Below are 27,316 nucleotides of genomic sequence, written 5' to 3'. Positions count from 1 at the left end.
AAAAAGCATTTCTCGTTAAAAGTTATGAGGTTAATAATTGTATTATGTCGTAAAAAAAACAGATCTACGCCCTTACGTGTTCGCGTGCGTTAAACTTCACGCTCCAATGATGACAAGGATTCTTCTAACAAAGTATATACATTGGTTCCGTTGGTCATATTTAAACATTTGCAAACTGAAAATCTAGTGATGGTTACTATTAAAACAAATATTTAATTAAATGAACAGAAAAGGCTAAACAAATATTCTTCAATTCAACTAAATTGTTTCCAGATATACAAAAATGAAATTTTCGTAATTGGAAAGAAATTGATTTAAGTAAAAGTTATTAAATAAGGTTTGAAAGAAAATTAAGAGAAAAACGCTTGATTAAAATATATTTAATGTACTTTTTCTTAAGTATATAAACAATCAGTTTTCTTTACTAAAAAAGTCGTTGGTTAAAAGTTCGAAATTGAGTTGAAAAAGGAAATATTTTTTATATTCTTTAAAACTTTATTTTCGCCGAGTTTATTTTCACAACTCAGCTTCCTTCAAATGCTGTATCAAATGCTTCTGCATCGCTTGCCAGAACTTTTATATGCTCTCATTATCATCTGTAATGCTAAAACGCTGTTGACATAAGGTTTATAAGATTTCTGAGATTTGCCCAAACGTTATTCAAATTACTAAGAAAATACGTATAGAATGATATATAACAAAAATAATGTTATCTATCTTTTCAAAGAAAATTCAATTCTCAATAACATCGAGTTTTATTTACATTTCACATGTAAGCGCGAGCGCATTTTTCGTTACAAATTCTTCTTCTGCTTTCTGAATATTCAGGGGGTCACTGATGAAGGATTCTCCCGTTAAAAAAAAGAAGTTATTGTGAAAATATATTAATTTCTTTTACATTGTATTCATTGTATTGCCAACTCTGTGCTCTATCGAGCGTGAGCAATAAAATAAAACCTTGCGAAGCTACTTGCTTTTTTACATAGGATATTAGGCAGACAAAATTTTCTCGCACTTTGTTTCTCATCTCTCGCAAAATGGTCGCAATGAATGCAGGATTTCAGTAATAAAGTAATAATCAAAACATGCCTATTTGACAGCGTTTTTAGTTTTGCGAAACTGCAAAATACCCGTTTCTTTTATTTTGTCTTAACCATCTAGAAATTATTAGACTTGGCAGCCCTATTACAATGGATTTCTGTTACGGCACTGGTAGTGTTTTAGAATGAGAACTGTTAGTTACATTACAATAACATGCTAGCAACTAATGCAAAAATGATGTCAAATAAAAGTTGAAAGAAATCTCTCAATAATATCATTCAGTCATTATTTTCGCTTAACAGCTTAACAGTTTTTTTGAGCGGAAAGAAGAAAAAGAAGAGATTTTTTCTTTTATCCGCTACGAGTAACAAATAAAAAAAAGTTTATTGAGAGCGGTAGATTGTTCGGCAAATTAAGAAAAAAGTGATTTAAAAGTGTAAATAGAGGCAACAGTTGTTGCGTAAATGAATGGGAAAATTAATTTCTAACCAATCTAAGAAGCGGATGTATGGCAAACATCTAAATATATATATATATATATATATATATATATATATATTCTATAAGAATCTAATAAGTGTTGAAAGTAATCAAAAGCCAGCAACATCTTATTGGTATAATTCCGCAACTTTGCACAATGAATTAAGTAAACAAATTGTAGGTGCAAGTCAATAAAGGATTTTCCATCTTATTTTAGTCTTTACCTATTATCACGTTACTGTGTAAACGTGAAGATAAGTTCCCTTCCTCCTTAGTTTGACGATCTCTACAGTTAATTGACTTTTGTGACTTGTGTCATGGTTCGCTTAACACGTAAAGAACATCAGGATAAAATAAATCTTTTAGCCAGTATCAACAAAGTGAATATTGTTGATGAAGTCGAGGCCACTGACAACGGTACGTACATACATAATGCTTAATCAGTTCCGTATCTTTATTATTGCTTAGTGTAGCAGCCGCTTTATTTATTAATTGTTTTCTTTTCAGATGGGTTTAAGCATATTAACGATTATAAATCGCTTTCACGTTATTCGGAAAATAATGATATTTTTCTTAAGGGCCTCTTGCTAAGCAATCCATCAACACCAAAGGAGCTTTTGGTAGGTATTGAATCTCTGTGTTTTTATAATATTCTTAATTGACCCACTTAATCTTTTGCTCTCGCTGTCCACGCTATGCATGTGGTATAAATTTTAACATTTACGAAACAGCAAAAGATTCCAATTTAATGAACGATGTACGACTCTATTCAATTCGCTTGATAATTCAAACATTTTTAGGCTATAGCCATATGATCGGTTTCATTTAAATAATTTGTACAAAAGGGTGTTACATCGTTGAATTTTGAGGGCACTATGCTAATTTGATTTTTGAAGGTGTTTGAAGAAAAATCGTTTTTAAAAATGATGATAACTTCTCTTCCAATTCCATTAGCTATGAATAAGAACTTTAGACGTTTTAAATGAAGACATGTCTTAAAATAAAATAATGGAAAAGATTTTTTATTCATTTATTCAAAAGTTATGCGAGCGTGTCTTAGCTCTTCATCTCTTTTCAGTCTCGAAACCGGTTTCAAAAATTATTTGTTACACCGTATTACATATTTTGTTGCATTTTTTATTTTTGTCTTTTCTTAATATCGCCTATCAGAAAGTCTCACATGCAAAGCATTTAATATGAACATAAGAGCACACTTGCATGAAAATGTAAGTTTTTACGATATACGTATGTAGGAAAATATGTCTGTGTGTCGCTGTTTATACAAATGATAATTTTTGAGATCTAGTAATTACATAAATATTTTATCTATTCGCAAAATTAAAAAGAAAAGAAACTCGTTAAGAACCTTTTCCATTGAATTTGGTATATTTTAAAACTCTTTCCGCATTTTGACCCACTTAGCATTTACTTAGTATAGGAAATGCGAATTATATGAAACTTTTATTACACAAAATATAATAAGTAAAAGCGTTATAGTGGGCCACGAACAACCATTAAATGCCCTACATTAGCCTGCAGTTATTCATATAAAGACGTTTCAAATTAAGGCTTTTTATGGGAAGTGATCGAAAAAGTGGTCCAATCACGACCCGTTTTCAATAGTGATCGTCCTTGCCTTTGTGCTAAATCTCATAAAAATATAGCAAAAATTGAGATCTATAGGTTGAACATGACAATATTCTTGGACGCACAGAGGGACAGACGATCAATATAATAAAAGGTGCGTTCACCTCGAGATTTTCTGGGCGTTGCTGTATACTTCCGCTCAAATTCAATATACCGTTGTACCGCAAGTGGTGTAGGGTAAAGATTGGTTGTCACATAGTCATGCAAAGAAATCGTCCCTGGAAAGCATCAGGGCCACTATATAACAATGATTTCCATTTATTGGTTTTCATGGTCGCAAAGGTCTAAACTTTGCGTCAACATTACTTATGGATGATAGAAGAAAAATGAAGCAAAATAGAAAATATATGGACCGCCACTCTGGCAAAGTCCACTTTGCCTAATATTTGACGATAAATTTTCACTTTCGCTCACATGTCCGTAGACCCCTGTTTCGAAATGCTTGCGTTTAAGTTTAGGTTCACTTTTCAAAACAAACAGTTGTGCAAGCCATTTCGTAAGCGAAGAGCAACTAATGTGCATTTCTGCCCAGCTAACATAACCTCAATTGGTAAACACAAAAGAGTTTTCTCACATGACTAAATGAAAATTCGGTTTTCCTAATTACTTTCACTGAATCTCTTATTTCGTGTGAAAGGTCACGCAAACGCGTGATTTTCCACCAAGAAGAAAAAAAAACAACTCAATAATAATTTATTACCTGAAATTAGGTCAAAAATTGCTTCCACTATTTCCATCACTTATTATAAAAATTTATTATTGTGTTACGTCTTAAAAATATCTTTAGTGCATTCTCGCTTTCATAAGATTACAAAATTCCATTCGCATTGGTGAAAGTTATTCAATCAGGCTTTAGACTTTTAATTGGATGAGAAGAAAATCTAGAATCAGTTTTCTCTTAGTTTAGTGATATGACCAATCCTTCAGGAGATGTTCCCTGCTCGTGTAACACGGTAGCACGGCAGAAAAACCGAGAAAGAAGAATGAGTTTGGGCGGGAGCGGTAGCAGCGATGTAGGTGTAGTAAGTGCTACGTCCTTACTCAATGTCAATGTAGGCTGTACCACTTTTGAGATTTGAACCCACAAACACTGACTTGATACTTAGTTCAATTACGTGGTCAGTTGATGAAACTTATTAAAATCTTTTAGCTCACTTGTCCTCACGCTAGATGACGCTTATTTGATCCCTTTTTAAAAAAAAATGTACTACCTCTAATCAGAACATGAGTGCAATGAAGGAAACTCCTAAAATCAATAATCAGTTTACAGTATGTGCCTTTACGTTTCCCCTCTTCTCGAGTTTTAACTGATCTTTCCAATGGAAGCCCAACAAGAGACGTTTCTTGCGTGGAATCTCGAGTAAACTCGACGTTGACATTCTTTGACGGTTTAGTTTGCTTACTTTTAGGTGACGGTCAGCTCAGAAAGTATTTAATGCAACAAACCTCCCGAATAGGTAATATTCTAACTTCGGCTCATTTTAAACGGAAGTGAAATTGTTACACTTCCTTTGACAATCTCTGAACTTGTCTTTGTGCAGCCATTATTAAGATGATCGCACTCTGCAGCATATGCCACCTTTGCATTCCTAAACTTAGTGTTGCGTCCATTTGCGGGAAGGCTCAAAGTGATGAAATTACGTGATTGGTTAAATTGCTGCTTGAAGTGGCCGCTCGCCAAGAGTCAAGCATACTTTAAGTCTCGTGTTATCTTTTAAAAAAGTGGCTAACACCAAAACCGCTAACCACCAGGATTTGGCCTACAATGACCAGAGATAGGATGATAGATGCTCTGACAAGCTCTGACAGCTGACTGCAGGACAAGCTTGAAAACCACAACTCGTATCATTTGGTGCATATGCCAGTCAGTTTTTTGATAATAAGGTGGCGTATATATTCCAGAATGTGTTTCTTACTTCTCTCACGGTACAAGAGAAGAATGGGTGCTTAAACTTTACTTACATGTGCTGCGACTCGGGCTTCTTAAGCGAATCTCTGCTTTCCGTATTGTCTAGCTCCACTTTCAACGCTTCGAGTAAAAGTTAAGTTTAAGTAAGCATTCAGATTGACCAAAGGGGATTCAATGCTTCTTTTCATCTCCTTTCTGACTTGATTAGTTTCTTGTTGGCACTCTTTCATGTATGGTTCGAAAGAGATTAAAAAATCACTGCAAACATTTCAAAAGCTTTTACGTGCCAAAAAGTTATTTTCTTAGTGTACAATGAACGTGTATATGCATTTGCATTGAATTCGCCGATCTATGTTTAATGCACAACAAAAACAAAAACAACAACAACAATAATAATAAAGGAAAAACAAGTTCGAAAACTTATGTTAAACAACATCAGGGCTAACTAAGCTTGTCAACGAAAAAGTCAATGCAGTGAGAGTGTCTCAGCGCTAAGCTTATTGTGTAAACATATGTGTTTGTGTTTGCAGGTTTGTGTGCGTATATGTATGTGTGTGTGTGTGTTTGCACATGTAATAAACTGAAAATAAACTCATGGACTTTTATTGATTGGGTTTGTTTACCTGACTGCTTTTTAACTGCAATTTAGTAACATTCGGTTGGTGTTGGTGTAAAGTTGTGCTGCGGGGAAATCTTCTTAACCGGAACGTGAACGCCTGAATCGGTATCGGTATCGACCGGACAGTTTGCCACTGCCATTGCACGACGCGTCTCAAATAGAAACGACCAATAAATAAATAAAGAGATCTTATTCTCCCTCTCTTTATTTTCAATTTTCCTCCTCTCGCTTTTGCTCGTTCTGGCTCTCTCCCTCGCTCGCGCGTGCAATCCTCAATATATTTAAGTCTCGCGTTTTCATTGTCGAATACAGACAGACGGCTTAAAGAGATCGTGTATACGAAAGTTTATGCGAAACGGGGTTTAAACGAAATTCAAGCTATTGTTAGTTAAATATATTCAACAGTTGACTTGAGATTCTTGCGCGCTGAGTGTGCTGTGTATGTTGACTTTCCAATTGAAACGAAGAAGACGAAAAACAACAAAGTAAAAAAGTGAAATAAAATTAAAAACCTGGCTTCATTGTATATATATATATATATATATATATATATATATATATTCATCATATTCAGTTAACTTTAAAAATTTTCTGGTGCGTGCAGTGTTTTTCTATAATTTATTATAAAAACGTTGTGTTTTTTCTTTTAATCATATTTCTCGAAACAGTAAATCGATATTAAAGCTAATGCTAAAGGTTTCATCTGAAATCAAATACTTTTGGAATTTTTTTTTTTTTAGTGTGTTTGGCTTTTATGCTACCTTGGTGATGTATGCAATTCATTTTACCCACGCACACTTGTACGTAACTGATGATTGGCGCATACATATGTAGCATGTAGAATAGAAAAATAAATAAATAAAAATTATCTAAGAGCATGACGTATTTAGCCAGCTTTTTTTTTTTCTTTTTTTTTTTTTTTTTTTTTTTGTTATGCTTTTGGTCATAATTCGTTTAAAAGATTCACTGTTTTGGCTAAATGCCAACAATGAAACCGCTTTAAGCAAACAATACGCAGCAACACGTTCATCTATTATTGTGTAACCAACGAACATTGAACATTTTGTTTGTTAAGCTTATGAAGCTTTCCCTTGCTTTTGTCCTCTCCTCTCCGAGCGAGAGAGAAAGGCTTGAATGTTTCATATAAAAAATAAACGAAAAGTTTACGCTTTGGGGAGTGGTTGTGCTATTCTTTGGCTTTGTGCAAAAATTCTTACTTAAAAAAGTTTCTTAACCGAGCAAAATAAATATTTTAACACCTGTCTTGTCCCAATTCGCACATAAACGTATGCTATCCATATATACACATATATTTTATATGTATACATATATATATGTATTTGAAAAGTATTTGCCAATCATTCAGATCGCAATCATAAGTTCCATATTCTCAAAGTTCATTATGTATCCGTAAATGCAATTAATGTGCTATACATGCCTCTGATTAGAAGTACATTTTACTTAGCTGCTTGCTGTTCCTGTTGATTGTTGACGATGTTGTTTCCTATAGCAACTTCACTTCGCGACTTCCATCACATTATGTTTTTTTTTTCTATTAGGTTTGCTACCCTACTAGTTGCATTTAGACTTTCATACACATATTCATTCATTGTGTATTTGCATTCGAACGTAACGTCTAACGTGAAACTTGTAATGCTCTAACTGTTGATCATCATCAGCGTTTGTTTAAAGATGGAAAAGAGAGTTTCTAAAATTTATTACGAAAACCGCGATGAATTCCCATGCATCGCTGTTTATGGAATTTTCTTTTTACATGAAACTAAACGGCATGGATTATAAAGTTAAAAGGTCAAAGCCCTTTATACGATACCTTTAACCCATTAGTAAGTGTAGATAAATTTCACTAAAGCTGTAGACGGAACAAGTTAAGATACACTCTCCTTAGTTTCTTTTGGAGTATAAAGGTTGATTGGACGCAAGTCTGGGAGTGTATGTAGAATCGATCGATCTCCAGCCTTCTACTCCATAATTGCTTACTTGGTTTTCTTCTATACCGTTATAGTATATTTTCCATAAATGAATGAGTCCAACTGATGTCTACACTTTTCTTTACAAATGCCTGTCCAAGTAGGTTAGGTCTCTCTAAGGAAAGTTTTGTGTGTTGTTAGAACAGAACAAAATCCTGCTACGAAATGATTTGTTGAGCTGAATTAAGCCTTTTCGCAGTCGCCAATGTTTTTATGAAGGTCCTTCGCTCTAACGTGATCTTGACAGTATGATCGTCGATCAAAGCTAGCTGGTCGGTCAGAGAGTGACTTATCAGAAAGGCTTGAAATTTTTTGAATCACCTTCTGCATGTTCTCAATCAGACTGTATACCTCCAGTTCGATCACCTTCAATAAATTTATACACGCTTATGTAGCGTAGTCTATATAGTCCTAGAAGGAAGACATTTATTTCTTGGAAGGAGTATCTGAGCAATCTACGCCGCAAGAAGATCCAAAGCATAAATCTCTCCATTCTAACCTCCTAAGTCTCCTTCTCGTTATATCAAGTTTTAGGATTGTAACCCACTGTCTCTTCGATCATTAGAAACCTAACCGGTTTTGCCTACGATTATCATGGTAACATACAATGCATGGTTTCAAGTCATTGTCTTTTTGGCTATGACGCAGCTTAACCACTCCTTCCTTAGAATAATTTATGAAGAAGTTGTTGATGCCCGAATGAAAAGAAGACCTCTACACTTCTTTCTCACCTCCGAGATGACGGGGGCCTCTGCCTAGCGCCGTCATTTGGCATTGTTGCGCATTTGTGAGGACACCGCCATTTTGTCCTCACATTAGAAATACCTGGACTCCCTATGACAAAAATAGATATCTATTTAGACGAAGCGATAGGCCGATAGTTGGGAATTCATTACCACAAGTCGTTATCTTTCCGGCTATTGGATAACGAAATCTGAATTTCGCCAGGAATTCCATAGTATAGCATAACATTTCAATAAAAGCTGTTAGATTAAGTCGTCTGGACATTTTCTCTGCATTTGCTTTGCCTTAGCAACAAAATTATTTCCAGGCGTGGCCTTCTTTAATGGGCCTGGATACAAAAGATGTAGCTAGGCCATGAATAAGACATTACTCTTCGACACAAGCTTAGAACAATAAGTCATTTGGGGGCGTGCCTTCTTTATAATCCCCGTAATCCTAATAAAGATGAAAAGAACATTAGGTTACCTAAATCCTTTTCTACAGAAGTTGTCCAACAGATGTGATAATTCTCATTAAGCAGCGCGTGAAGGTCTTTTACGAATAAATTTCGGATAAAGTGAGGCCCTACCCATAAGAAATACACCACAACCGCCGTTTGTGTGAGTCCGAGTTGAACAGTGGCGGCGCCCATATAAAAAAAACCTCAAAAGATTGTTTTTAAACTTGAAAAATGACTTTTAATTTCAAAGATGAAACGTGTGCTGGCAGATACTGTTACTCGCCTATCTCGGATATGTTCATAACATGAAAACTTAACTTATTTAAAAGTCTTGTAATAAACTTAATATGAAAGATTTTTCTTCGCCTTTTTCCAAAGTTCAATTTCTCACGTTTACTGAATTTCCCGGAGATGTATGTATGTCTGTGTTTATGCATGAATACATTAAAAGACACCAGCATGCATCGATGTATTCATGTGTTCATGTGTTCAGGCATTGGTGCAATGAAATAAATGAGAAAGTCTTCGATGACTTGGAACGAACTTTGAAGGCTTTTCAATTCTTTTCTTTCTAATAACCGCTTAAATATTAAAATATTTTATATTTATAAAAAAACAAATCTTCACATCGAGATGCGATTACAAAAATTCAGATCAATGCGCGTAGACGATCCTATACACATTTTAAATGTTAAGCAATCAACTAGAAATTTGCTTAGCAAAAGTCACAATTGATACATTAAACCATGCATAGCTTTTCGATGGTAGAGGAAATGCGTCCATGTATACATACATATATGTACATGTGTGAATGCATTTAATAAATGAATCATAGAAAGTAATGGTATGTTCCGTATACACAATTGAATTATAAGGTGATGATGCCGCGTTGATGTAAACGGCAATTGTTTGAAACTTCACCCTGCCTCTATGACTAGCAAAAAAAATAAATAAATAAATAAAGAAAGTCATAAGTTTTGAAAAGCGAATTGCATGAATTACAATACACACATAAGTAGTATATTATATATAAAAATGTTTTTTTTTATTAATTAAATTCAACCTAATTTAAGCTCTGATTAAAAACGAGTTCAAGTGTAAACAGTTTTTGAGTAATTACTTTTTCTGAATATTAAATTTTAAATTTAAAAAAAATCTCAAATAAAAGTAAAATTCAAAATTCGTTTCATATGAACTCCCTTAACCTAAAAAGACTTAAAAAATAATTCAAATTTATTCATTATATGAAGTCTTCGAATCTGCAGAGAATTATCACAAAGAGGAATAGGTTAAGGAGGGCAAATATTTATATGCATATACATATGTATGTATGTATACGTTTAGTATGTTAAGTATGTAAATAAATTTATACGTCATTTACTTTGTCATGTCATTCCAATAACGATTTGACCCACACGTCGCAATGCCAATTTAATCTAATTTAATTAAGTTACTGTCAGTTCAGACTTATTATTCATTGCTTCATCTCTCTCTCTCTCTCTCTCTCTCACTCTTTCTATAACTACCATGTCTTATTCTCTGTTGCTTTCTTTAATTCTAGTTAAATCCCATAAAACCAGAAGTGGTGCCAGCTTTTTTGCCAGCTCATTTAAACAATAAACCAATTTGCGACGATATCATACGGAAGTTTTCGCCCTCCAGACGTTTGGAATCGCGCGAATTAGCCAAGCTATTAAACCAACCACATTTTAGGGTAAGTTAAACTTTTATTCCTTTATAGCCTGCGTTATAATATTAATATCACATATATTTTAGGCCCTTATACGCGCTCACGATGAAATAGGTTATCTCTATGAGAATCGTTTAAAAGCTGCCGGTGGTTCACTTGTTAAATTGGAGAAAATATCTCAGCGTAAGTCGGGCGGTTATCTTTTCCCTCCGGAAATCATAAATAGTACAATGCCCGTTGAAACAATTAAAATGGTTGGTTTGCGTCGCATTCCAAAGCAACCATTGGGTCTTACGGTTGAATTAGATGATCATAAGCAATTGGTAGTTGCCCGTATATTAGCTGGCGGTGTTATTGATAAGCAGGGCTTATTACATCCCGGGGATGTTATTTTAGAAGTCAATGGTATACCTGTTCGTACACCCGATGAACTAAAAATTGAAGTATCACGAGCCAAAGAGAATCTCACCCTAAAAATTGGCCCTAACGTCGATGAAGAAATACGTTCGGGACGTTTAACAAGTGGCCAGATAAAGCAAAATGGTGTATCAAAAATTGAACCAGGCAAGAAGTTAACGGTAAGTACTGGCGCGTTCATTTTACTATTTTTCTCCCATAGCTTCAGTGCTATAGAGTGCTAAGTATGGTAGGGGAGACTGCAAAACACTATTGATTAGCGAAAAATTCCGGGTAAACTTAATTATGTTCCTTCAATGAAGTTCCACCTGCTTAGTGCTCAACGGTAAAAAAATGCCTGTGGTATGGTTGATGGCAAAATATATATGTGTATTGATTAGTATAAAAATTTTGAATAAATACTTTTGAGTAAATATTTGTCTTGATCAGCATAGGATTCTAGGTCGATTTAATCATCCCTTTCCAGTTACTCTTGGTTTGCCATTGAGCATATTTTTCGTACTTTCATATACACATTTCTTTCGCAGACGGTATCTTTGAGTACAAAGTTTGGCGGATTTTTCGAGCGACTTAGTTATGCTTCCCCCTATTTTCCTCATAGTGCTAAATTAAAGGTCCACTTACTTCTTAATGAAAGCAAATACAAAACAAAATTCATTTATTATTATTATTATTATTAATTTCGCCAGAGAAATAAATTCTAAGACTAAACTCTTAAAAGCATTAGCATATAAGGCTATCGGCTTTTATTAAAAACTCTACCGCACTTGAGATTCGAACCCACGACCATTGACTTCCTAGTCGAGATTCCTCGCCTTCGGCTGCTCAGGCGGATAAAATGCATATAAAACAACAATCGTTCACGACGTTTTTTCCGGATCAGAGAAGTCGCCATTCAGTCCTGATACGTAAAGATGGTATCACTTCTTAGACTTATATATATATATGTATATGGTTTCCTGCCCGTCAAGATCGAGCTTTTACATCGAATTGTGTAATATTCAAGTATTCGTGAATTCAGTAAGTGTATGGATAGATAGACATTCTTCAATCAATTCATCGACTCACTTTAACTGAGGGTAAACGTAACCCCTGCTTCTTATTGCTATCCGTTGCAAACCTGCCGACATTCAAACGCATACTACGGTGGATATAAAAATGTAGCAAAGATTTTTTAGAAAATTTTAAGCAATTTTAAGAAAACTAATCAATAATTGTACAAAATCTTTTTCTTCTAATATTGTCAGGAGTGCGTTTTTAATTATTTGTCTCGAAATGTTTCGCTTCTGCAGCTTCTGCACTCCTAGTCTTAATATTAATCCTTTATTATATTCTTGTTTGTAAATATTTATTGCATTTACTATAATCGAAACCAACTCCCGATGACGGGACAGTTAATTAATTATATTTGAAAACTACTATGCATGGCGTATTTTGAGAGCCGCTTTAACTATACTTTAATTTTCATAACTTAAATTTATTTGTCTTGCTGTGCGTTATTGCTTAAGACGTTCTATTTTCATATGTTTAGTAAAAGTTTGGGGGGCAATGGCGTAAAAGTAAGTTCCGATATATATTGAAGAATTTCAACCTATGCTTATCTGAAGTTAAGAAAAATTCTTATTATATTTTTTTTATATTGTTTCAGTGTTACATGCGTGCCTTATATACTTACAATCCCTCAGATGATTCCTTACTGCCATGCAAAGATATCGGTTTGGCTTTCAAATCCGGTGATATTTTACAGGTTTAGTTCTTAACGCATTTTCGACTTAATTCGGAAATTGGTTTACATTGCATTTTTAGATCATTAATGTTAAGGACCCGAATTGGTGGCAGGTTAAAAATATAACTTCCCAAAGCGATCAGATTGGTTTGATACCGTCCCAGGAATTGGAAGAAAGACGTAAAGCTTTTGTAGCACCAGAGGCAGATTATGTGCATAAGATTGGCATTTGCGGTACTCGGGTAAGAAATCGTAATCAAATTTAAGACTTTTAAAAATAAATTGAATTATATTTGATTTGAGGTTAGATCTCAAAACGTAAGCGTAAAACTATGTATCGTTCGGTAGCTAATTGTGAATTTGATAAAGCCGAACTAATGCTTTATGAAGAAGTGACACGAATGCCACCTTTTCGACGAAAAACTCTGGCCTTAATTGGTGTATCTGGGGTGGGTAGACGTACTTTAAAAAATCGTTTAGTTAACAGTGATCCCGATCGTTTCGGTTTCGTTATACCACGTAAGTAGATTCATTGGATGAGAACGCTGCCATCGCCAATATATATCTGATTACAGACACTACACGCCCAAAAAGAGCTCTGGAAGAGAACGGTATTAGCTATTGGTTTGTTGATCGTGAATGGATGGATCAAGAGATTAAAGAGAATAAATTCTTGGAATATGGTGAAAATAATGGCCATTTATATGGAACACATATAGAGTCCATTAAGGATGTCATCGAAAGCGGTAATTTTGCGGCTAAAATGAGAACATTTCAAAGAATATACTTACGTATACATATATATATATAAATTACTTGTAGGGCGTATGTGCGTCTTGGATTGTGCGCCAAATGCTTTGAAAATTCTGCACAATAGTCAAGAGCTGATGCCATTCGTTATATTTATTGGTGCCCCTGGTATGGAGCAACTGAAGTCTATCTATGCTGAACGGCGAGCCACAGGTTCAAATAAAAATTTGACGGTATTTGAAACAAATTGAAAAAAAAAACCTTTTAAATTTTTAATATAACATTAATACATATCTTTAGTTCGATCGTCAAAGCTCGATACGTTACAGCTCAAGACGTGCCCGCACTTTAGAATCTCTTGCATCACTTTATGAGGTAATTAAGGAATACATTGAAAAGCTATTGATATAAGTACTTCCCAAATTTCTTTTTTGTTTTGCGAACAATATTGTTACCCTTACGTTTACAAATTTTGCAATGCATAGAAATGTGCTTCTCAGGTGTGTTAAAGCGTATACGTGTAGTCTGCATCAATGTAAATAGCGAAATGGATTTAGACATGCTTGTCCATCGTGCGTCCCTCTGTGGATATCATGATTACGACGGCGAAACTTTGCCAGCGAAACCAAGTCCGCTCCTGTTTTCTCTTCCTTGCTCCTTCCCCTTAAGCTTGAAAATCAGCATCATAGGTTCATGGGCGTATTGACAATTGCCAGAAAGCTTTACCTTATTCTCCTAAAATATGTCAACAAAATTTGTAAAGCTTTAAGTTCAAGGATTTTTGTTACTGAATTCACTTTGTAGTTGGAAATCGACCAACCGTCCGTTCGCGATTGCTAACAAACACTGCGGTGTATGCAGAGATTTTCAGTGCAAAATGTTACCGAACTATACATAAATAATGCATCTGATATAGGGTCGATTCGGCGCACACTATATACGATTTTTCTTCTATTTTGCCATCAAACACCCTTTGGAAGCTAACTCCAGGAATACAGTATGCTTCGTTCAGAAAAACAAAGTGCTTTCAAGAACAATAAGAGTGAGGGATTTGAAAATATCTAAGAATTTATCTTTTACTTTAATCCTTAGGATGATGATTTAATATCGACCGTGGAGGAGAGTCGTTTTGTTCAACGCAAATATGAGAAATATTTCGATATGATTATTATTAATGAAGATTTTGATGACACGTTCCGTCAAGTCGTGGAGACATTAGATCAGATGAGTCACGAAGAGCAGTGGGTGCCAGTAAACTGGATTTATTAGGAGACTTTCTTTGCATTTCAACACATTTCTCTGCTTTTGCTGCAATCATAGTAAAATTCAACAAAAACGTAAAACGAAAGTGTTCTTAAGAGTATGAATGTTTTTTTTTTCTTTTTTAATTATTTAATAGTTAGTATGTAAACACAAGTTGATACCAGTAATCAAAGTTAAAATTACGTATATTTTTAAGAAATAGTCTCCAAACTTACTATACGAATTCGTCCATTGCAATATAATTGTTGTATTTTCTTTTTTTTAATATTTAATTTTTATTACCCTAAATATATTATTGAGTTATATTTTTTTCAGAACTTTTAATGACTATATTTACCTCTTAAAATCAACGATTCGTCCATTATTGATTTATTGATTTATGTCATTATAGCATCTACTGGTTCTACTGATGTTGTTTGTTTGTTGCGTATGGTACAATTAAAATATTTGTGTCTTTATTCATACCTGTAACGCAACAGCCGCTTAAATTAAAAATAAAAAGTGCAAATTTCATAAAAGAAACAAAAAACCTATTGCCGAGTTTTTATAGATTTTTCAGAAAAGCTATTGAGTAAGCACTGGCTTCGTGTGCAAGATTATAGCAAATTAGAATCATTTACAGCCAAATTCTGCGAAAAAGTATTAAGTCGTTTCATATTATCACGCTCGCATAAATTAATTTGATCTACACCTACAAATATTTTTTTATTAAAGATTTACGATGCTACACAAAGCTATTTATAAAATTCCCAAAGATTTTTCCATCACGACATGTGGTTGTCGCATAAATTCATAATTTTCCGGTACTCCCAAGTAATCTTCGAAGCTGATCATTTCATCGCGGCCCAGTAAAACATCCTCCATCATATTACTATGAATTAAAATAAGTCATTATTCAGACGATACTTTTTATTAAGCATCAAGCATACCTAGATTGCAAGAATGGCAAGCGCCCGACTTGTCTCGCTGCAAATAATTCCATACCCATTTTCAAAGGGAAATTTAAGCCTTCACGATTACGCATCATTTGCATGGATAGATTATATTTATGTTGATTGTAGTTGGCTTCCGAATCTCTCAAACGGTGTACATATGCTAATTGACTCAAGCAATTAGTTTTACCGGGTAAACTTACTGTAGGCTCTGCATTAAGCACTGCAGGCATAACAGGCGGAACTTTGATAGATTGTGCCTAAATAATAATAAAATTAAAAATTTAAACTCGATGCAAAATCTAAAGAAAACAAACCATTTTCACTTTAAGTTTTAATGCCTTATTGCAATTACCGAATGACAAGCAAATTAAGATATTGGAAGTGAAGTGTGTTGCTGTTTACCAGCTATGTGTTGCAATAAAGAGGATTGATATTTTTTTAAATAAAACAAACAGTGTTGCTAAAAAGCGCATTACATCTATTATTTTTGTAAACATTTAAGTCTTTTTCTTTTTGTTACTTATTTATTTGCATATGCAAAGAAATAACAGCCTAATAGTGAAGAAAAATAGTCCTAAATGTTTTCAAATGTGAGATATGTATTAATAGTTTGCTTAAATATGTTTTATAACATTGTTTTGCCATGAGATCGATTTGAAACTATCCGATTTAAATAGAAAAGGAATACAGACGGACAACTCACAACTCCAAGATGATCAAGATTATATATATTTGATAAGGTCTCTGGAATTTTCTTTTGGGTGTTACATACATTATGAAAAAAACAAAACCCCATCTTACAGTGGTGGGTATAAAAATATGGTTTTGTACCCTGCAAATCGAACATCGGGGTATATGGACTAAGACAACTTTCATAAGCTGTTCTTATAAATGCCGAAATTGCGCACTGCGTTTAAAAAAACAACTAAGAACAATATAGTCAGGCAACGCCGGTTATTATATACGGTATACCACTTCGCATAGTACAATTATTCGCTCGTTTTAATAATCATACTCCAAAAAGTACGCATTACATTCATACAAAGCCATTGTCACGAAAGCTTGGACATTGGAAGGTTAGATTTTCTTCCCATATAAGAGTTCGCGTTTCGTGATAGCGCCTATATATGTGAAAGTCGAAGAAAAATAGACCTATGTGAAAGTATTACCAGTTAGCCCATTTTCCGAAGAGCTTACAGAAGCTTACATGGAGTGGGGCCAAGGAATAGTCCCATGTGGTTACAATTAGGCTTTTTTGGTATATAAGAGTTTACGTTTCGTGAGAAATCTTATATGCCTACATGGTCCGAATTCGAAAAAATAGATGGCTTTTTCAAAGATGATTTTCACCATGAAGTATTGGAAATTTGCCATTTTTACCATATAAAGGTTCCATTTCCTTAGAAACCAGTGTATGAGGGCGGGTTCAGAAAATTGCTTCAGCCGGTCTTCGCACCAAGCCTATTAGCCACTTTCGTCGAGAAATTTTAAAAATTGCCCTATTCCTAAAGTCGTTGTATGGGGAGTGGTTGAGAAAGTGAACCGATCCGAATCATCCGTGTGTGTGTACCAAATTACATCAGACTGCCGTAAAAATTGCGATTTTCACGTTGAAGAGAAAAGTATACACATACAGGTAAACTGGCGAACAGACACGTTTGGATCGATTTAGAAAATGATTGTGAAGCTTTTCAGCTTTTATGTGATTCTTCCTCCGCTGAGGAGGTAAGATTCGCGATCGTCAACTTAGTGTTCGCATGTTCAAGTCGCGATGCGATAGTTCATACCTCGTAGTATATATGGGCAACCGCCGTATAACTTGGGGTTACGCTCCAAAAAATTTCCGCGTTATCCGAATCCGTGTTATATGAAACAAAGAACTCGTATGGAAAGGGGATTAGTTCCAAAAATTAAAAAAAAACACATTTGTTGTATTTGCATAATTAAGATAAATATCTTTATTAAAATTCCCTTACGAAGTGATATGGACGAATTATTAATATGAATTAAAAAATGTTTTCTTCGTCATCACTGAACGATATTAGCCCTGGGCGTATTTTTTTTTTGTTTTGGCAAGTTATCCTCGTCCTCTAAGCGTTTTATTGCATGGTCTTGAAATCCATGTTCCAACTTTTGCAAAAAATGTTCTATTTTGGATTTTCTTGCTTTTAGTTGGAAGATCTTCATAAATTTTTTTATACAGTGCTGAGCACTTATGAAGTTCTCGTTTAAACTCCTGTGTGTTCCTTTCCTTTGAAAGATCTCCATTTAAGAAATATGACTGTAATTGTTCGGCCAATCCTAGGCCTTTCCTTACGGCTTGTAGAGTAAATATTTTAGCACAATTAGGGGATTTCTCTAATTTTAAATTAAAAGGTTGCTAAACTTTGATAAAGCTTGCTTTTAATGAGTCTTGTTACATTTCACGTGTTACGAGGCTTTTGCCTAATTCTCGAATATGGCGATGATCTCTTAGATCTCACTTATAATTACTTAGACTAAACGAAAAGATGGTAAAATCCTTGTTCTTCAGATTTCTATACCCATCAACGTCAACAAGAAGAACAATAGGTCGAAAGGTATGAAAGAAAAATCCATTAAATATAATATAATGGACATTTATTTATTTATTTACTAAACATTATTAGCTAAGTTATACAGCTAATGTACGTAAATAAACACATAATTCGATGAACGTAAATCCAAAAGAGAAAGGAAAAATGAGAGTTAAGAAAAATAAAATCATGATAAAAGAAAATACAGTTAAACTGATAGCCAATGTGTCGGGGCCGATGCTTTCTCAACCTCAGTCCATCGTCAATAATTGAAATTAACCTTATAAATATCATAAGTATAGCTGCATAATTGGCAACCAATACATTAGTTCATGCTTATAAATCTTCCCTTAAAGGAGGTTACTGCACGTGGAAACGAAATGTGCGCATAAAAGTCTTTCAAGTTTTTCCGAGCAACGTGGAACGGCGAAAAAAGCTCGTACGCCTTTGTACGACACCGAGAGCCAAATGCCTAGCAAAGCAGATAATTAACTGAGTGAAAATCGGGAACTAATGTTATACAGTTGTACATAGCTGACTCCGTGTTGCAATCAAATACGAACGCACATAACTAATTCATTGTTTTTCAAGTTTTAGTAAGTTAAGCGAGTTTTTATTCCTATAATAAATTTCTATATATTTATATGTAATTTTCAAAAAGAAAGCAGGTAAGAAAATTATATTCAACGCCGATGGCATTTTTTTAAACCCATCATTGTTATTCTAAGAAGGACTCAACGAAAAAGAAAAAACTAAATTTCGACATGCTTCAATGTTAAGTAGGCGTGGCTGATCTATGAGTACGTTTAGCACAGCAAATAATAGACCAACGGAGAGGCGGACTGACAAACATGTCTACAAAGATTCACATTTCATACCAATCAATAATGCATAAGCTTTATAGGGTTTCTGAAGCTTCGTTCTCTGCGTTGAAAACGTTTTAACAAAAGAGTGATATTTTAATAGAGATAGTCTCAGGTTAGGCTGCATTGCTGGCGCATCGTTTGACCGATTAGGTCCAATTTCAATGTCAACAGATACACTGACAGACGGACATACTTAAATTGGGTTGGCATTTGATGCTCATCGACAATATGCATTCTTTACGTGATCGCTGAAATTTCTTTCTGGGTGTTGCAAATGCTTTGACAGAGTGAATAAAACAAGAAAGAGGGCCTTTAATGAGGAAAATATTAATCAAAATATTTTCCATCATTTACTACAAATTTTTTTCAACTTTCTCGCTATAAGGCGATACCGTGCCGGAAAAATCGATATTGCTTTGGCTGCAATCTAGTCATCGATGCATTTTTCAACTTTTTCGGCGTTTGGAAATCACATGCCACCTATGCCATGTTGCGTCGATCCGAGTACGCGGTAGATCTTTACATTCGAGCTATAACAGTACTACCTCGACAACTTTGGCAACGTGTGTCCGAGCGCTGTCATGCAAGAGGGTGACTTTGCTTCTATTAACCGCTATTGTCAGTCTCTTGTGCAATTATAACAAAATGGGCCTCACTTTGTTCAGTTGACGTCGGTAGACATCGGCAGTGAGAGTTCATCATAGTACGGTAATCTTTGCGGATTCCACCGTATGCACAGCAAAAGTTTACGACTATGAATATTCCGCTTCTACGTCGATCTGGATGGCTCTCCTGGACAAACCCACGACTTTTTGCGCTTGGGATTGTCGTAATAGATCCACATTTCATCGCCAGTCACTATGCACCACAGAAAACTCGTTTCTTTTTGCCTGGCAAGCAATGAAACCGCGATGTTGAAACTGTTCGAAATTGCTTTTTTTGAGAGTTCGAGCTGGGTTTTCGCCCAATAAGTCTTGCAATTCATTGTCTTCGAACTTTATTGATCCTCTAGGCCATTCGTTCTTTGTCATTAGCATAAAAATTTGCACTTTTAAAGGGTTCAAACCGAAACTCCCAAATAAGGTTGTGATGAGGTCGCATCACAATAAGCTTCTAAAAGTGTTTTAATGGGTTTCAGTAGCAGATATCCTCAAACCAGCGTCTGTGTACTCTAAATAATGCAATAATACGAAATACGAAAAACTCTCATTTCATGTAGAGAAAGGTCAAAACCGCTGTGGATGTTGATTCTTTGCATTGCTTCATCACATCCACCAATAGATGTCGATGATCGAAACACATGCAAGCATCTATTAATACTCCCACACAATCGTGCACACTTCCTCTTTATTTTATCATCTTGCCCTAAATGCATTTAAGTGGTTAGAGTTCGAGACACAGTTTAATTAATAAATATTTCGTACATACTTACCTTTAAATAATGTTTGATCTGAATGCAGTCAATAAGTTCCCGTTTGCAAAACGCTCAATAGGTCTTATAATAAATCATGCATTTCAATTACATTCAGATAAACGAGATTTCCTAAAAAAGGTTCTTCCAGATGCTTTCTTACGGTTTTTAATTAGCAAAAAAAAAAAAAAATTATAGACTGCACTCATTGCGGTATATTGTGCAGGGTAGGGATTGCAATCAAGCTTTTTAGAAGAAAAGAAAATCCATAGAAAATTTTGAAATGTGACGCAATTGTTGTTTTACTTGCAAAAATTTATATTATTTTTCTCAAATACATGAACTAGAATAAAAACAGTGAAATAGTTTAGTCATAGGTGTAAGTGGTCTCAGCTTATTACATAATAAAGCTTTGTTTTGTTTTTCTTTTTTTCTTTTATTGTTATTATTATTTTTATTATTATTATTTTTTTAATTTTTATTTATTTATTCTTTTTTTTAATTTTTATTTGTGAATATAATACAATAAATATTAAATAAAAGACAACAAAATTATATAAATATGTAGGAGAGTAGTTGGTTTAATTATTATAATCTCTTTAATTTTTTTTTTTATTTTTTTTTGTTAGTAGAATTTAATTTAAAACTTAATTTAAGCTCAGCTCGAAAAAAAAAGAAAAAAAAAAACAAACAAAATATACATTTTAATAAATTAATACAAACAGTTTGTCTATGTAATTATTGTTTATGATTAACGTTAATTTCCTTTTAAATTTACGCATATATATAACTACATTATTCATATATTACAAGTGTGTATGTGAGTGTAAAGAGGGGAGGGGAGAGAGAGAAAAGAAAGAAAACCAAGAGGACCATAAAAAATGACTGGGTTTTTACTTAATTTTGAAGTATTTTTTTTTTTTTTTTAATTTAAACCGTTACTTTATTATGATTGATTGTGTTTTTTTTTATTTGTTTTTTTTTTTTTTTTTTTTTTTTTTTGTTTTTTTAATGAAACGACAAAACTGTCCTTAAAACTTTTAAAGTTTTGGCAGTTGATTTTTAGTTATTTTATTTATATATTCATTTATTTTTTTTATATTTTTATACCCACCACCGAAGCTTAACCACATTACGCATTAATTTTTGCATTAATTGTCATTCCGTTAATGTAATATCAAAGTAGACTTATCAAAATAGTAAAGAGGATAGAAATTTGGAAGTCGAAATCGTTATTGCTATATATATGATTGTCTGCTCTTAGAATTGACCAGACACCGAAACTATAAGATAAGATAAAAATTCTTCTTTCCGATCATTTGATTGACTTGTATAGATGACACACATAAACAACTCACTAATGGCTTACATAAAGCTAGGAATGATATTGTTACAACATGTCATGGATAAAGACCTACCTATTTCAACATATTGGGATCTTGGGAAATGAGCGAACAGACGTTGCAGCCAAATTCACAGCTTCGGCACTATTAATCATGGACAGCACAATACACACTACTAGTATGTTAATTATGATCTCGTTTCACTTTTATCGAGTCGAGAAAATCAGGACCAAAATATTTGCAAGAATCTTATTTGTTTAAGTTATCTAATTCTCTAAATTCTAATGCCGAACGTATCCTTTGCGAATGCCGAACAAAGTCTTTCGAAGATTTAGCTTCGAAGCGTCTAATTTTCTCGTCATCCGGGAAGTATCCGGCGAAGGTAATATCAACCAAATATTTATCTTTATTAAAGCGACAAGAGAAAGAAGAAGAGCCCTCTACCCTATACCACCGGTAGTATAATTAAGTATTAAGTTTTTGCGGATGTATGCAACATCCAAATGTACTTGGGATAGACTTACCCTTTATTATATCATTGCTCGCTAAGCTTTTCCGTGCGTCCGACCGCCTTGCTCGCTTAGCTTGCTTGTTTAGCTTACAGCACGCGTGTTTTGCAGAAATTTGCTATTGGAAATGGTCCCGATCGGACCACTTGTTTTACAATTTCCCGTATAAAGTCTTATTTTAAAAAGTCGTTATATGAATTACTGTATTAAACGAACTGGCGTCGAGCATTTACTGGTCGGCTATAGTGTTTTTACGCCTCAGTCCTAGAACTTGTTTCTTTCTTCTAAATAAATTATAAAAATAAGTTTTGATGACTTACTTGAGCCGCTCACATACCATCAACGGACGCTAAAAAAAGAGCCTTTAACGACTTATAGACAGATAACGAATATTGATCTACAGATTACAACAGATCGTCGATAGAATCAATTAGAGTGCATCCTCCAAGAAGAGGTCAATTTAATAAGTCAATATTATTAAAAGAAGAGTAATATTCTTAAACAATTACTGTAGATGAAGCTTTTCATTGAACTATGAAAAAAATCTTTAGTTCTATCTGAGAAACTCGTGAACATGTAGCTTTGCACATATGCCTTTGCAATGGAGAAAATTTTGCGTAGCGCTGCCCTATTCGTATTATACGTTCACTTGTCCCTTACAATAGGCATGTGTCCAAAAAGAAATATCGATCAAGCGTTTTATTTACAGACATGGCTGCGCAGATCATCCGTGAAAGTTTAGGAAATTTTCGGCCGAATAGTACATTTGCCTTGACGTGCGATGTTTTAGGAAAACCGTCCATCCACTCACAAGCGAAGCATCGATGAAGTTGTAACGTTTCGTTTTTTTTATTTACTTACACTCACAACACGTGCGGGTCCATTTTAAGAAGTTTCCATGGTATACGTCTCAAAGTGTCCGTTTTTGCAAGCCGCACTGAATCAGCTTTTTAAGACCTTTGCTCTACAATAGCCATATTTGAATGGACTAGTGAACCCAACAGTAAAATGTCAATGGAATTGATATCCTTTTTCTTTTTTGGATACAGGCGTACTTTGTTATTGGATTTTTCGATTTAGTGTTAGCAAGTAAGTTGACTTGATGTTAAACTAATTTTTCTTTTTCAACTCGAGGGAACTATGTAAACGTGTCCGAAGAAATTTTTTGTAATTCTTGGCTTTGTAAGATAACTAGTTCAAACATTTAAAAAAATATAAATTATTGTCAAATATCTTGGGTGGATCATTTAAGGTCTCTTCCTCATAAAGCTAAAATCGCGTAAGTGAAAACATGATAGTCGCCTATGTCCGACGGTTAACTAGCCTAAGCCTTTTCACACCTTTCATGGAAGGTCTCACATTGGAGGGTGCCAAAGACGTCTGTTGATGGATTGCAAATTCAACTCCAGCAATTATTCCATTTAATCCAGATGTTTCGCGTTCATAATGCATAGCGAAGTACTCTTGTTTAGCCATTTTTGGCGGAAAATTTTGAATTTTTTATTATACAGCGGCTTTTCAATATAAGACTTTGTACGATAATGAGCTAAAAAAGTTCTCCGATCTGAACCTATTTTCAAAGTGTTCTTACTTGGCTCGAGAAACATTGGTCAAATGCCAAATGTCTCAAAAATTGCGGCCTATAAATTGAACGTAAGAGCACAAGACGAAAGATGGACAGACAGCCAGGTAAGCTTAGATATAATAAAAGTCTTCCTGAGTGTATCACAATTGATGTGGAATATAAAAATGAGGTGAACGGATAGGCAGACAGACAGACAGACAGACAGACAGACAGACAGACAGACAGACGAACCTATGTATGATAACAGGTGGGTTTACCTCAAATCCTTCTGTGTGCATAGTCTTTATAAGTGGCATAGAATATAATTAGTTTTGATTCGATTAACAAATTCTCTTTTTTTGTTTTAAATCAACTTTTACGTAAGTTCGCGTTTAAACAGTGTTTTATTTTAGTAGAAACGAAGTGCAGGTATTACAATTACTCTGCAGAGCGGTCGTTTAAACTTTTTGTTAGCCTACTTAAGTTATATATCTAAGGTAAGGAAGGAAGATAAGGAAGTTCTCTGTCGGGATCGTGAACACAAAATAATGCATTGACAGAGCGACAGACAGCGCTTGTGAATCGATCGGTATTAAAAGGTGGAGGCACCTAAAAACATTGTGGGTGTTACACACAAGCTTAATATACCCTTGCACCACATGCGGTGTAGGGTATAAATATGTCGATGAAAGGGAACTTCAAGTCTAGAAACTATATATTATTTGTCAGGATAGTCACTGTCATCCTTGTAATGATATGACAAAAATTTGCGAAATGGTTGCAATGAAACTACAAAGTTGCCATATGTAAAAACAATCGGTGTATTCTTTTAGCTAAAAATGAGGAGAATTCCAAGGACATAATATGAAATGAGTGGATGATTAAGCATTTGGAAATGCTGATGGGAACGTCACGTCAGGAGAGTTGTATTCATACTTTTAAAGTTTGTATGTGAAAATATATATTTATTTTTTTGGTTTTTTTTAATAATAAAAATATTTGTTTGCATTTATGAAGTGCGACATTTTTGTTAGGAGTATAATGGGGTACGGCTTAGTGGCACAGCCTTTGTTAAACAAACATCAAATTAGTCTTTACGTGCTCTCATATCCATGTAAATTAAATTTCCCTTAAGTGGTGAATATCTACGACTCGCTTTACGGCGAATGTAATATTTTTGCTTAGTTTCATATTTTTGTTTTTTTTTTTTTAATCTTTCTCTACCTTTCTAAAGTAAACGTATGAATGAATATGTTTGCGAACAAATTCAAATGAGATGTACTTGTTGTTTTTGTTACTGTTCTTATGAATGATGTTAATAATGGCTAATATATTTTTAGTGTACGCGCTATAACTTGGTTTTTTCTTTTTAACTTTATTTCTTTATTTTAAATCTTTGTTTTTTTTTCTTGCTCATTTATAAACTTTGTTTTGTTAAGTTAACTAAGAGTATTTTTGTTTTGTTTTTTTTTTTTTTTTTCTATGTATATAAGTACTCAACACCGGTTAAGCCAACATGAAGATCTAAGACAATATGGCTACATAACCTTTTTTTATCGGTTTGTTCGTCTGCTACGTAGACCTTTTAGCTTACAATAGAGATTTAATATACAAAAAAAGTAATGAAACAACGTTATGTTCGACGTCACGAATAACGCTCATATCGCTCTCGTTCAGTCGATCTCGCGCAATTTTTTTGAAAGTGTAGCGTGAAAGTGTGAAAAAAGGGGAAGAGGAAAAGTAACCAAAAAAACATTTGATAGATTTTAGTAGGGCAAGATGTGTGTAGGTATGTTACTTGGATACGTTTAATCCGGCGGTGCTCGATAGTATATGAAATGCGAAAACACCCACTCAGCGTCCCTGTGGTGAATAGTCTACGAGTGCCAGTGGACACATGCGTAAGGACGTACCATACACGGAGTGTGAAAACGTTTGCTCCCGCGACACTCGAGTGCTAGTGGGGACACGCATATGAGCATATGGTACATAGAGTGTGAAAACGCTCACTCAGCACCCCGAGGCGTATTAGTTCCCGAGGCCCAATGGACACGCGCATAAGGATGTTTGTACACGCACATTCAACACAATGAGGGTTATTAGCCCATGGCTGTCGTTAAAGACACTCGAACATAGACGTATACTCCTCAGTGAGAAAGAGGCCTACGTAAAACTTCTGCCTTTCTTTGGCGAAGCCACCCGGTTGCTATGTAACACCATACCGAGCTAGAACACTTCCCGCGATTCCAGATAGGGATTTAGTGGGAAAAGGGGGCAATTGGCTCCTTCTGAAAAAATAGAAAATTGGAAAATAGTCAGTCGTCCCATTTCAGCTCTTAGGATGGCCAAGCTAAACATCGTTCTTATTTATAGCGAGTAGAGGAAAGTAGTAGTCGGCCGCGCTATCGTTTTAATGCCCTTTTACAAAGGTAGAAAGAGGAAGTGGAAGAACACAAATAACAATGGGCGTTGATGTGACAGCGCAGCCAATCACGAAAGAATTCTTTTTCACAATCTTTTGGAATGCTTGGGAACTATCTATCCTCCCTGCGGATTACTTCAAAGTGTTATAATAGGTATAGTATCAAAGTTTTATTTTATATTTCTTTCGAAAAGTACGAATGGCATATCCCTATCCTAAGGGTCATTGATTTTCCAGCAAAGTGGGAAGACCTTTTTTCCTGCAGTTCATACAAACTATTACCTATAGCTTACATTATAAAATAAAAAAAAAATAAAAATAAAAACTGCCGTTAGAAACTAAATGTATTAAAGCCCGTGTGGTGAGTATACAAATCCGCTCTAGAGCGGATGTCTTGTCTTAATTTTTTTCGGTCATTTATATTTTTATATTTATATAAGGGTTTACTTTAAGGATTTTTATTCTTTTTCTTTCTTTTGCTTTTTTCTTCTTGTTTTTTTTTTTTTTCAATTTATTAAAAATTATACAATTCAACATTTCAACAGTGTTGTATTTTATCGTTTAATTTGTTTTTATTCTCTTCTTGAATACTATTTATATTTATTATATAATGCACTTTAAATTATAAAATAAAAACAAATTGTATTTTAATTTGTTTTAATACATTTTCTTCTTTTTTTTTCTTGTTGTTGTTGTTCTTGTTAAATCTTCTTACAAAAATTTCTAAATTTTATAATCTATGAAATACTCAATAATTTTTCATTTTTCTTTTTACTGTGTTTTTTTTACTTTAATTTTAATTTAATTTTCTCTTTAACTCGTTTGCTATTTATATTATCAATAGGCAAACTTTGTATGAGATTACTTACTTTTGTTGTTGTTATGTTTTACTTTGTTCTTCTTTCTGTTTTTTATATTTTAGGGTTAAAGTTTTTAAATTCCTAGTGTTGTTGGTTGTATCATGTCTTTATTTTTAGTTGGTTTTTTTTTTTTTTTTT

General features: G+C 34.1%; 2 protein-coding genes across 8 annotated transcripts; one reads left to right on the top strand and one right to left on the bottom strand.

Annotated features, from left to right (window-relative positions):
• The first annotated feature begins 1,459 nt into the window (after positions 1 to 1,459).
• On the top strand, positions 1,460 to 14,939 carry LOC119633369 (MAGUK p55 subfamily member 6). Of its 6 annotated transcripts, none has more exons than XM_038026896.1 (12): positions 1,460 to 1,477; positions 1,739 to 1,938; positions 2,029 to 2,141; positions 10,429 to 10,581; positions 10,644 to 11,135; positions 12,623 to 12,721; positions 12,781 to 12,942; positions 13,009 to 13,219; positions 13,276 to 13,446; positions 13,523 to 13,683; positions 13,751 to 13,825; positions 14,543 to 14,939. In XM_038026896.1, exons 2-12 carry the CDS (start codon positions 1,839 to 1,841, stop codon positions 14,717 to 14,719), a joined length of 1,914 nt encoding a protein of 637 aa, XP_037882824.1. In that variant the 5' UTR covers positions 1,460 to 1,477; positions 1,739 to 1,838; the 3' UTR covers positions 14,720 to 14,939. The 6 variants fall into 6 exon arrangements, with proteins under 6 accessions (XP_037882824.1, XP_037882826.1, XP_037882825.1 ...); XM_038026897.1 differs by lacking the exon at positions 1,460 to 1,477 and adding an exon at positions 1,592 to 1,698 and having other exon boundaries at positions 1,797 to 1,938; XM_038026898.1 differs by lacking the exon at positions 1,460 to 1,477 and having other exon boundaries at positions 1,591 to 1,938; positions 10,644 to 11,087; positions 14,543 to 14,922.
• A 186-nt stretch (positions 14,940 to 15,125) lies between these two features.
• LOC119633370 (proteasome maturation protein) lies at positions 15,126 to 16,051 on the bottom strand. Of its 2 annotated transcripts, XM_038026904.1 has the most exons (4): positions 15,963 to 16,051; positions 15,643 to 15,905; positions 15,409 to 15,584; positions 15,126 to 15,342 (listed from the first exon to the last, which is right to left on the bottom strand). In XM_038026904.1, the coding sequence occupies exons 1-3, from the start codon at positions 15,963 to 15,965 to the stop codon at positions 15,452 to 15,454; spliced, it is 399 nt and encodes a 132-aa protein (XP_037882832.1). In that variant the 5' UTR covers positions 15,966 to 16,051; the 3' UTR covers positions 15,126 to 15,342; positions 15,409 to 15,451. The 2 variants fall into 2 exon arrangements, with proteins under 2 accessions (XP_037882832.1, XP_037882831.1); XM_038026903.1 differs by having other exon boundaries at positions 15,126 to 15,584.
• Positions 16,052 to 27,316: the final 11,265 nt, after the last annotated feature.

Source organism: Glossina fuscipes, unplaced genomic scaffold, assembly GCF_014805625.2.
Source record: "Glossina fuscipes isolate IAEA_lab_2018 unplaced genomic scaffold, Yale_Gfus_2 2, whole genome shotgun sequence".
Classification (NCBI taxonomy): domain Eukaryota; kingdom Metazoa; phylum Arthropoda; class Insecta; order Diptera; family Glossinidae; genus Glossina; species Glossina fuscipes.
Note: the sequence above shows the minus strand (reverse complement) of the source record. Positions and strands in the feature narration are given on the sequence as shown.